We start from the raw sequence: 12931 nt of genomic DNA, 5'->3' as shown, positions 1-12931 counted from the left end.
AACACAATAATGTTCTCACGACGTTTCGGCCACAACACAAGCGGCCTTCATCAGGTGAAGGGACGAGACTGTCTGGAGGACAGCGTTGTCCTCCAGACAGTGTTGTCCTCCAGACAGTCTCGTCCCTTCACCTGATGAAGGCCACTTGTGTTGTGGCCGAAACGTCGTGAGAACATTATTGTGTTATTTAATTTTATCAATTTATTATTTTATTCTCATTCTACGTGACTTTACCGAAAGAACCAAAGAAGATTAATCCTTGCAGTCACGAAAGCTTTAAATCGAAATTCCCTTGCTTTGTTGTTGTTGTTGTTTTCGGCTCTGTGATTATTGTGCATACTGTGGTTATTTATTGTTGTTCGCTCCTCGGTTGTTCTTTATTGTTGTTGGGAGGCACACTCTTATCTTTTTTTGCAGATAGTGACACCCGAGACGGCTGTATATTATGAACGGGGGGTGATGTAGAGGGCAGCCACAATACCCAGTGGAAGGGGGTGCTGTAGTGGCATGACCCTGGAAATGGTGAGAGAGAGAGCACGTCAGGACGTAGCCTTTGGGTGAACCCGGGAGGACACATGACCGCATGAGGTGAGAGGGACACGTGATGAGGTACTAGAGCTCTCGAGAAGAATCTGGAATGGGGTGTGGCCAGGGGCGGAGCTGGGCCGGAGAAGCCGGCGTGGTCGCTGTCGTTGGAGTGCTGCTGAAGAGAGATGGGGCCCGCCTGCCAAGTCCTGGATCCTCGATCTTCGGGCGTGAGAGAAGTCATCGAGAGCTGGGCAACATGTAAGCTGGCCCGGCAGATTATATAGTGTTCCCGTGAGTGTTATGTAGCTATCCAGGGTGGTCACCACCCTTAGTCGTTATCCCGTGAGTGTAGACTTACCTGTGTTGTGTTAGTGAATAAAACGTGTTGCCTCCATACTCAAGAGTGCGTCTAAATAGAACCCACTACATAAGCAAGGCGATTCTGGACCATAATGCACCACAGAAACACTCACCGAGTTTGTGTATGGCAGTGTTCTTCACACATTTTTAGAGGGGGGGGTCACTTTCGCCACTAAGACATCATCAATGTGAGGGCCGCCACACATTTGAAACCATTGGGGGTTTGACGGCAGCATGATGATGATGGTTGGGGGGGGGGGTGTTTTGACTCTTTGTGTATTGCCGGGGGCCGCACATCCGGGGCGCACTAAAGGCCACCAGGGGCCTCTAGTGGCCCGTGGACCTTGCAATGAAGTGTACGGTTTTGCTTTCTTTGCATCTGATGGCATCCCAACGTTTATATTGCGTGCTTTTGCCATTAAAGTGTTGTAATCTGGCTGCGTTTTTTTTAACAAGCAGGACTGCTAATGAGATCCAGAAGTTCAAAACCAGGCAAAAGCTTCCTGGCTTAAGTGACTGCTTATGCTCCTGGCTAACATTGGTATGGAAAGCCGTGAGGCTGTTGGACTACATTTTATTTTTATTGAAATTACTCAAGATTGGAGTTCTGCTGTTGCCCATCATGCTCCGTGGGAATGTAAAATTAATGTGCTGGGTAATAATGGTTGTGATTTAAAAATAAGGATAACCATTTTATTCAAACCACTCTCTAACTTTGCCCCTTTGAAACCTTGTAAGCGATACACACCTGCCATGAATAATTATTGTGGAAACAACTATCAAGGGCTTTTTATTTTTCTCCAAAATGTATGATTATTTCACTTGAGCTGAATAATATTTAAAAACCGGAAGGCTGTACGTCTATTCTACGCGGGGCATTTAGTAAATGATCCAAAAAAAAATTGAAATAATGTCCATGGCCACTCTTGCAAAGAACCAAGTGTGCGTTATTAAGAGGGATTGTAAAACGTTAAGTACCTCTCAAAGTACATCAATTACATAGCAGTTACGGTATCACACGATCCCCCACGGTTACCGTATCAAGGTTATGCATCACTCGCCAGGGAACCGCGTGACGGAGGCTCCAATCATATCCATGGAGATCCTTTAACACACAAGTTACGGTTGCCATGATATGACCGTACTACGAGATAAGATCTGCAGTCATGGTATCATCTGTTCAACGAATCAGCATTACATCATGGTTGTACGTATGTATGTTGAACCTCTTTCGCACTATACATAGACAACCGTGCCAATCGGAGGTGCGGGGGAAGGACAACAAATTTGACACAAGAAGCAGTTCTAAAGAAATTAGTTTTCAATCTAGATGGTTGAAAAGTGCATAGCTCCACTGGGTTCCTAATATCAGAAGGAAGAGACTCACAGAGACCTACAGAGATCCAGAGACTCATAGAACCATAGAGACCCACAGAGACCCACAGAGACCCACAGATACCCATACTCATACATATGTATGTTAAACTTCTCTCTCACCCTACGCAGCCAACCGGGCTAATCGGAGGTGCGGGGGAAGGACAACAAACTAAACACAAAAAAGCAGCTCTAAAGAAGTGAAATTTTAATCTAAATTGAAAATTTGATAGCTCGAGATGTGTGTTTGTGTGTTGCATTTTTTTGGTACCGTACGTAGCCAACCGTGCTAATCGGAGGTGCCGTTGCTGTAGAATATAATTGTATTTATTGGAAAAACATTGGAATAACTCAGTATTTAAAGTTGTATATCAATAACTATCATCTCTAAAATGTATGTAAATGTTTTCGAACCTTACAGACAGCATGGCAGTTATATGACATAAATAACTTCCTAGAACAGTTCATTGTTGAATTAGTTTAGTGTAACTGACAGCATGTGCATTAAAAGCACTATAGATCGCAATTACTATAAGGCTCATCATGGCAGGCTTACGTTGAGTGAAGTGCAGTTTAAGAACAGTTTACCTATATTCCCTTTTACAGCAAGATACAAAACAGGATAAAATTGCGACACACAATTGCAAAGTTACGGCATGATATATGTATGTATGTTGAACTTTTTTTCCGCCGTACATAGGCAACTGTGCGAATCGAGGTGCGGGGGAAGGACAACAAACTAAACACAAAAAGCACTTGTCAAGAAATGAGTTTTCAATCTATGTGATTTCAAAGTGCATAGCTCCAGTGGCTTCCTAATATCAGAAGGAAGAGTGTTCCAGACGGTCGCGGGAGCGCATCTGAAAGCACCACGTGATGCAGTGACCACCGTCTTTGTTCGATGGCTGAGCCAAAAAAAAAACAATATCACAATCGTCATGTCGTAAAACATGATATCGCGGCTGCCCCTGGAGCGACCCCCCAGCCCCCCCCCCCCCCCCCGTGAGACCCAGTAGGGCTGGGGGAGAAGCGCTTGCGGGCCCGTGCGCACCGTACCGCTGAACGTGATGTTGAAGCCTTCGTAAGACATGGAGAAGTCGGAGACGAAGCGCAGCTGGGCCTGGTAGTTGCCGAGCGTCCCGGCGCTGAGAGGCGGCGGGAGGGCGGCGCCCGTGATCCGTGCCAGGGGGGACGCGAAGCTGCTACTCTCCGTCACCAGCAGGTAGTCGTGCTGGCTCTCCAGGTGCAACGTGTGGAACGTGAACTTGACCCCTGGCGGAGAGAGCGACGCGACAGATCGAATGGGCAGCGTGGCCACGGTGGTGGTGGCGCAGTGGTAACGCTTGTGCCTCACGTCAAGAAGGACCCGGGTTCGATTCCCGACTCGGGCACCTCTCTGTGTGTAATCCCACTGTTCTGCATGGAATTTTTCTGGGTTCTCTGGTTTTTTGTTGTTGTAACTTTATGACCCACCACCACCAGACATCTGTGACAAAAAAGAGCTTCATAGCTCATCGGATTTCTCCAGGATAAATACGTTTTATGATTCTCCCATGAAAACAAAAAAACATACAATGTAAACGGTATTGGCCAAAACATTCCAATGCCAAAAAAAGAAATACCTGCAAATGACTCAATTTGAATTACGCATAGCAACATTACCCCTGACTGCGGAAACTTGGCAGGACCGTCCTGAAAAATAAACTTGAGACTCAACGGGACTTTACTGGGTAAAGAAAGCAAAACGATCAAACAATCGTTCATTGGACATCTTACGACCATATGTGATGACATGAGGAATTCCTGCATGATTTTCTGCACATAAAAGTAAACTAAGAACTGAAAAGTGCAACGTAGCTCGAATATTCATAATGCAGTGTTATATATTATGCACATTTTAATCATCTTTATTTTATTTGACCAGGTAAGGCCCACTGGCTATATAGCTCTCTTTCAAAAGCGACCTGGTCACACACGATGGCTCAACGAAGCGGCTTATCACATGGAAATTTGGAGCAGCGAAATACTCTAAACGCGTGACGTTTATTCTAGGTGTGAAGTGCAAAACTGGAGGACCCGGAGAAAAATAGACGCGACCACGAAGAGAGAGACGTGCAAACTCCAAATATACAGCAGGCGTCAGGGTCAGGATTGAAGCCACAACCTCCTCCATACCAGCTATACATGGGCAACTGCAGCAAGTCGATCGACATTTTTCTTGTAGTGGAGTAAAGTGGGGGTATTCACACTTCTACCAAGATATTTAGCCAGCGGAGAAGAGTAGGGCACAATAACCACTGGAGGGGCTCTCTAGAGCTCCCTAAAGTGGAGGTCCTTCCATAAGCAGTGTCGTGAGTGAGCAATTGCAGGGCTGCACCTTTGTCTTTGAGATTAAAAATGGAGGTTATCTCAATGGATTTGGCCTGGATACTTACAAAATCACATTGCATCAATCATCACCATCATCATCACAATCCATGGGCAGATAGCCCATACGTGTCCACTGCACATTTCATCATTTATTTCCACTTTCTTCTGTCTTGTGCTAAAATTATGCTCAAGTAGAGGCCACATCTTTCTGGCACAATCTCTCATGTCGTCGTCGTCAAGCCATTCCCTGTGAGGTCTTCCTCTCTTCCCGGTTCCTTCCATGGCTCCGAACAACACACTTTTAATGTTCCTGTTGTTGCTCATCCTACATGTGTCCAAAATTGGGACACATATTGCTTGCATCAATGTCTCCTTGAAATGCAGCTCAAATAAAATGCACAGCCTGCTGAAAGTATACCTTTATTGGAAAAGCATCAATTGTTGGCGAGATTTAATTTATATCTCAATTCTTGACAGGAACACGGTATTTTTTGCAAACAGCCCAAACCCCCAGGTTTGCCGGTGCAGTCGCCCATAATTCATGAGACTTGTGCCGTCAGCTCAACCTTCACTGCCGCGCCTTATGTGTTACGACGACATCGTCGTCAAGTGCCAGTGACCGTGCACCGAGAGAGTCAGCATGACCTTGCGGGCTGCACGGCGCGGTGCCCGGTTGGTCACCAGGGGCAGCAGGGACGCCATGCCCACGGCGGTACCAAGCGCTGCTGGGGCCACTCGGCTACGATGGCAGAACAATTACGTGCAATCGGCTTAGAGGAACTCATATACTGCATTAAAACTTGCCAAGAAAAGCAAACGTTTACTCGAATGAGCTTCTATTTGAGTTTTTTTTTAATATGAAGGCGAAACGGTACGCCTGATAAAACAGTGCAGCTTACGACTCTCGCGATTACAGTGCGCATACCACAGAGTCTATACATCATTTCTTAATCTGTGTTCCTTTAGAACTGCAAAGCTGAGGGAGAATAAATAATACAACTTAATCCATTACTAACGTAGTGCACGTACTTAAGTTTCCCATACGCTATCATTTTCCTTTTTAATAAATTATAATGCAGTAATATGCTAGGCAATCGAAATAAAGCACAGTGAAACTCACAAATTTTTGTAAATCCTAAACTTTCCAACACCCCCAATGGTTCCGTGGTAATATCTAAACCACCCCACCTCGAGTGCACCACCCCTGCCCCCCCTGCCCCCACCCCACCAGCCCCCCCTGGGTGGTGACAATCTCACATCACGCGCGGTCACAATCTCACATCAAGTACGGTCACAATCTCACATCACGCGCGGTCACAATCTCACATCACACGCGGTCACAATCTCACATCAAGTGCGGTCGCAATCCCACATCAAGCGCGGCCACAATCCCACATCAAGCGCGGTCACAATCTCACATCACGCGCGGTCACAATCTCACATCACGCGCGGTCACAATCTCACATCACGCGCGGTCACAATCTCACATCACGTGCGGTCGCAATCCCACATCAAGCGCGGTCGCAATCTCACATCACACGCGGTCACAATCTCACATCACGTGCGGTCACAATCTCACATCAAGCGCGGTCACAATCTCACATCACGCGCGGTCATAATCTCACATCACGCGCGGTCACAATCTCACATCACGCGCGGTCACAATCTCACATCACGCGCGGTCACAATCTCACATCACGCACGGTCACAATCTCACATCACACGCGGTCACAATCTCACATCACGCGCGGTGGCAATCCCACATCAAGCGCGGTCGCAATCTCACATCACGCGCGGTCACAATCTCACATCACGCGCGGTCACAATCTCACATCACGCGCGGTCACAATCTCACATCACGCGCGGTCACAATCTCACATCACGCGTGGTCACAATCTCACATCACGCACGGTCGCAATCCCACATCAAGCGCGGTCGCAATCTCACATCACGCACGGTCACAATCTCACATCAAGCGCGGTCGCAATCCCACATCACGCGCGGTCACAACCTCACATCACGCGCGGTCACAATCTCACATCACGCGCGGTCACAATCTCGCATCAAGCGCGGTCGCAATCCTACATCACGCGCGGTCACAATCTCACATCACGCGCGGTCACAATCTCACATCACGCGCGGCCACAATCTCACATTACGCGCGGTCACAATCTCACATCACGCGCGGTCGCAATCCCACATCAAGTGCGGTCGCAATCTCACATCAAGCGCGGTCGCAATCTCACATCACGAGCGGTCACAATCTCACATCAAGCACGGTCGCAATCCCACATCACGAGCGGTCACAATCTCACATCAAGTGCGGTCACAATCCCACATCACGAGCGGTCACAATCTCACATCAAGTGCGGTCGCAATCCCACATCACGAGCGGTCACAATCTCACATCACGCGCGGTCACAATCTTACATCACGCGCGGTCGCAATCTCACATCACGAGCGGTCACAATCTCACATCACGCGCGGTCACAATCTCACATCACGCGCGGTCGCAATCTCACATCACGAGCGGTCACAATCCCACATCAAGCGCGGTCACAATCCCACATCAAGCGCGGTAGCAATCCCACATCACACGCGGTCACAATCCCACATCACACGCGGTGGCAATCCCACATCACGCGAAATTCACGGATTTTTTTGGGCGCCGTGAAACGATCTCTGCCCAGAATTCGCGAGACACCACGAGGGAAATTATGATTTTGTTTGCAAGCGGTGCGGGACGGGTGTCTTTGAAGCCGCTGCTCAGGGGTGCACGTGCGCGGCAAAGGTGGCGTTCACGCTGCCCCTGTGATCTGCCGGATCTCTATTTAGGCGTCTCCACGTCCACGTGAAGTTGCACCTCTGTTCAAAGTACGTGCTTGAATGCAGCAGCCACGTTCCAATCACTCTCTCTCTCGGTGTGTGACTTCAACGTACATGCCACCCGCAGAAGGTGCCGTGAACCCATGCTGCGATGTGGATTTTTTTGTTTCTTTTAACTCATAAAATTTTCAGATACTTTTGGAGTCAACCTGAAATTAAAAAAATGAAAAAATTCCGTGATCTTTAGCCGTAAATGTTAGGAGTTATTACAACCGCAGATTTTTTTGGAGTTCCACTGTGCTACATTACAAACGCATAGATGGATAACATGGTTCAGCGACAGCGTGTTTTGCCATTTGTTGCAGAAGTTCGTGGTTTCGATCCACGACCTGCTTAACCGGTAACAATACACGGCATTGGGGAAAAGATCGCAACATCAACTTCGACTGTGAAACTTAGCACGATCCCGAAAAAAGAGGCTTGAGACTCGGTGACACTTTATTCAATAAGCAAGTATAATTAATAAAAACAACTGATAAAATGGCATCAAAGCCAGTGGCTCCTATGGAATCAGGATTAAATACTGTACATACACTGCATTGATTTGTTTTTGTTCTAAACATAATGTGCTTCAGTGCAGACTGAGTATTAACATCAGCATCACTCTTCATGACTGTGAGATCGTTCTCATTTAGGGCCTGCATTATTAGAGAGGCCCTGCCAATTCGAGTCCAACCCTCCTGCTTCGTACGGATTCTTCCCATTGTCAGAGCATCCACACAAAATTAAAAAAAAATGCAAACCGACAGGATGAAGTTTTTCCTTTTGTAATGGCTAACAGGAGTTGTAAAAAAGAAACACATTCCGTTTTCTATGATTTCTGACGGACAGAAATTATATTAGGACTCAAAGATCAACACAAACTGCAACTTTTTCCCAATACTTTTCACGAATTGCTGCTGCAGCCACATAACGCTGCGTGGCAAATTGGCGGCGTAAACAAAATATGGAAAACGGTGCTTCTGTTACATTTTAAATGTCGGAAATGTCACGATAGATTCATCTCGCTCATTCGTGGATTTGTCCAGGGTAAGAGTGCGGGCTCTTTCCGCGTGAAAGCTTAAGGGGTGCTCACTCCACGCACGCATCGCGGACAGTCACGTGCATTAATTTTTTTTGTCACAACGCCACGACTCCCCAAATTTTTTAACCATCGTCCAGTTTCCCATTTGGCGGCATCACGTTCGGGGATCGGGAAGTTAACGTCGTTGCCGAAGTCCCCTATCCCCATCTTTCACCCCCCCCTCCTTCCTTCGCATGGGTTCCGTCTTCCGTGAATTGGGATTACCCGGTGATGCGAGCCGCACGTGGGTAGTGAGGGGGGGGGGGCTCGTGGTTTGTTTGTTGTTTACGATAAAAACTCAAAAAGTTGCGTCGACGCTCCAAGTGGCCATTGAAGAAAGCAAACATTCCTCGGGACCAAAAAAACACGGCGGGGGAAGCGATAAGCACGCTTCTGCCGCGCTATCATTTTCCAAAACCCACCTAGGGTGAAGAGTTATTGAAGGTCGAGTGGGGATAACGGTGACGAAACGAAGAGCAGATTGGAGTGCTTCTGGAAATGAAAACCTAATCATGAATATCAACGTGGCAAGGTGTTAGGAGAGGAAGTATCTCATGAGTGTGTATAACCTTGTATTGGCATTATGGATTCAGAACCGGGGACATTAACACAGACAATGGAACAAGCTCAAAAGTGGGAAAAGAAGGTTGGAGAGGTGCACACTTCGAATGACAGTGGGAGAGGAAGAGGAAATGTTAAATTGGAGAGCACGTGCAAATTATAGACATGATATAATACTTTTTTTAAAAAACAGCATAGCGAGCTTTAGCAGGACACGTTCTGGAAAGGGAACTTCTGGCGGTCGGGACGAACCACAAAGTGGTAGCCAACGGAGGAGGGAACTCATCCAAGAGGACGTCCACCCCAGAACGTTGAATGATAACGCACTCGGCTTGGGTGCAGCAACTCTAGGGCAGTGGTTCTCAACCGGGGGTAACGTGGGCCCCTGGGGTACACGTGGCAATGTCCCAGGGAGTACGTGAGGTGATTTATAAACGTGTTAAATTATATCATACGTGAGAGTCATTGATGAAGAATTATGTAGGAATGCGCCAATATAAAATAAACGATGTCAAAATGTAAATCCACATGGTAACCGAGAATGATATAGAAGACATTTCTAAACTCTTTTATCGTAAGCAATGTGGTTTCAAGAATAACCAGCGAGCACAAACAAATTACATTACGCATGCTGAGCATCTGTGAAATTACATTTTTTATTCGCTTGCAGTTGTAAGAAGTGTTTAGGATACCTCACAAAACGGACAATTGGTTGAACAATATTGATGTTCATTATTCATACATTTCTCAGAACCATGTTGGGTCAGAGTAGGGGGTGGGGGGTACTCGGCTGAAACTAAATTCAACAAATTTTGATTTAAAGCTTTCGTGACTGCAGGGATTCATATTCTTGGTTCTTTCGGTAACGTCACGTAGAAGGGAAACAATAAAATAATAAAAATGTAAAACAATAAAATTCTCACGACGTTTCGACTGCAACACAAACAATCATCATCAGGTGTGAAAACCACAACAAGCAAATTTGAAAAATTTGAAAAATGTCAAATTTTCTTGTTGTGATTTTCACACCTGATGATGATTGCTTGTGTTGCAGTCGAAACGTCGTGATAATTTTATTGTTTTATATTTGTATTATTTTATTGTTTCTCTTCTACGTGACTTTACCGAAAGAATCAAGAATATAAATTCAACAAGTAGTGGGGGTACAGCCGTAGCCATCAAAGGTTGAGAACCACTGGCCTAGGGCCCCCAGTGGCTGCAGCTCCAGGCGTCTCGGGATCCACTCACTCCTCTTTCGCCGCATCACACCAAAGTCTCTCCGTGTCGTACTTTTGTCAGAATCCAAAGTCTCTCTCTCTCTCTTTATGTATTCCCCCCGTGCCTCTGAATGCGCTCCTTAAGATCGTGGCAAATTTTATTGATGGGTGGATTGTCGCATCGCGACACCGCGGGAGATGGCACCGGCTTGGGAAGGCCTTCGTCCAGCAGTGGAAAGATCGCAGAGTGAGCAATCTGTGTGTCCATCAAATCTCCACTTTGCTTCTCGCGTCCATTAAATTATTCTGCCATTTTATATAATTCTGCACTCATATAGCTCTATTAGTTATATATTAATATACGCACGCAAAATAGCCCGAGACGATTTCATTTGCTGCATGAAACCTTTTAAAATGTGGACTTTGTTACCTTCCCACGGACGTTACGTATTTAAAGCTCGTAAAGGGTGTTCATTTGTTACCCCGAACAGGACCAACCCAACAATCGCTCCTCCGTCACCCACTCCCCGCCGTGGCTCGTCTTGTTACATGTCCTTTAACAGATGCCCAGAGACATCTCTTTGTATTTTGAATTGTCCATTGATCGCACTCAGTACACGGTTAGTTGGTCTTTCATCCCGGCCACAATGCTTTTAATAACAGACTGGAAGGAAAGAAAACAAATCTTTCCTTGTCTTTCTTTTATGTTTGACCTTCAAAGTCTCGGAATAAACACATTTGTTATTTTCACCTGCTATTTTATTGTCGTGACCGTCTCCTTTATGCGTAAATAATTCACATCTGCAGCTCGAGAGACAATTCCGATATTGTGGAAGCAGCAAGCCGTGAAACCACGACGGCCCCCCCCGTTCCATAGCCCCCCGTCCACCCCGACCCACATGGTCGAGCCCCCACCAACGTCCCGGGCCCCCCCCCATAACAGTTCAAGGTTTCTCTGTATATCCTGCCTCCTTAATTACCTTTGCTAAACGGCCCTTGACGAGCGTTTCCCAGGCCCCTGCGTGCACCTCCAAGGCCGCGCAGATGCCGCAGAGAAGCCCGATCCATACACGGGGCACATTTTGCTTCTCCGCGGACATTTCACGGAAACGGCTCTGGTTAGGGGTTGTCAATGATTTGCTGCTGATGCAGGCAGGCCTAGCATTATTGTCCTTTTGGACCTGAGTGCTGCCTTTGACACTATTGATTATTGTATTTTGCCCGTGCATTTGGAAGGCTATATGGGGGTTTCGGGAAGTGTTTTGCGCTGGTCTACTTCCTACCTACCTGAGGATAAACAATTTGTCAGCCTGGGAAGGATAAATTCAGACACATATTGTGTTCCTTTTGATATCCCCCAGGATTCAACCCTTGGCCTACTTTGGCTCTGCACATATTTGGCCCCAATTGACCATATCACACACCAACTTGGACTTTGTTTAAATTGTTACGCTGATGCCACTCAGATTCACATTAACGTTGAATCCTCCCTCAATGGAGCAGCATGTCGCGTGTCATCTTCTATTGCGGCCATTAATCCTAGGATGCAGTCTAACTTGCTTCAGTTAAACGCTGATAAGACAGAGGTGCTGCTTGTTGGGTCCCGTCATCGATTGCCTAAGGCTGGCTCGGTCAGTGTGTTAGTTAATGGCCACAATGTTCGTGCTGCTCAGACAGCTCGCAACCTTGGTGTCATCCTTGATCCCTCACTAACCTTCGAAGCGCACATTAACAAGGGCAATAAGGCTGCCTTTTTTCACCTCAGAAATATCGCCAGTTTGTGCCCCGTTCTCTCGTTATCGGACCTCAAGAAGCTGGTTCGCGCATTTGCCTTTTCACACATTGATTTTTCGTAACGCATCATTATTATCTGGCACGTGCAGAATGCAGCTTGCCAGAGTTTCTTGCTTGAACACCAGTTGCTGGGAACACATTACCTCTGCAGCCTGCATTGGTCAGGTTCCGTGTGGAATTCAAGATCCTTCTTCTCACCTACAGAGGACCCCAACAATGCCTCCCCCTCTTAGATCGGTTAACGTTCCGCCTCCCATCGTGACCCCATGGTTTAGAATTAACGGTAACATTTTGGCTAACGGCACGTTTACGTTATGCATGCAAGGCGCCAATTTCGCCCAATCCGAGCGCTCGTAAGTGGCGCTGGGCCATGCCCTCAGCCAATCAGCGACGCCCATTTATGAGCGTTAAGAGCTCGACTGGCTTTGTTTAATATTCTTTGGTTCTTTCGGTAAAGTCACATAGATAGAAAAAATATTACAAATAAAGTGAATAAAAATATCATGACGTTTCGATCGCAACACAAGCGGTCATCATCAGGAAAAGGAGTTAGCCTCTAAAGGCAAACTGTTTATAAAGGTTTGGAGATGGGCATAGCCGAAGTGTATCAGCTGCATCAACAGCATGGGCGGGGCAGCAATACCAATGCAGCAGCAATGCCAATGCAGCGACAATGCAGGAGCAATGCAGTAGCAATGCCGATGCAGCAGCAATGCCAATGCAGCGACAATGCGGCAGCAACGCAGCAGCAATGCCGATGCAGCAGCAATGCCAATGC

General features: G+C 46.8%; 1 protein-coding gene across 4 annotated transcripts in view; it reads right to left on the bottom strand.

Annotated features, from left to right (window-relative positions):
* LOC116946465 (CUB and sushi domain-containing protein 3-like) overlaps nt 1-12931 on the bottom strand; it is a 692643-nt gene that overhangs the window by 186816 nt on the left and 492896 nt on the right. For all 4 annotated transcript variants that reach the window (XM_032961364.2, XM_032961362.2, XM_032961363.2 and 1 more), the window contains exon 20: nt 3319-3534. In XM_032961364.2, the coding sequence (XP_032817255.2) occupies nt 3319-3534 (216 nt within the window). The remainder of the gene's footprint in view (nt 1-3318; nt 3535-12931) is intronic.

Source organism: Petromyzon marinus, chromosome 27, assembly GCF_048934315.1.
Source record: "Petromyzon marinus isolate PM22_M1 ecotype Great Lakes invasive population chromosome 27, UKy_Petmar_22M1.pri1.0, whole genome shotgun sequence".
Taxonomy (NCBI): Eukaryota; Metazoa; Chordata; class Hyperoartia; order Petromyzontiformes; family Petromyzontidae; genus Petromyzon; species Petromyzon marinus.
The sequence above is the reverse complement of the archived record's forward strand: the minus strand, read 5'-3'. Positions and strand labels throughout refer to the sequence as shown.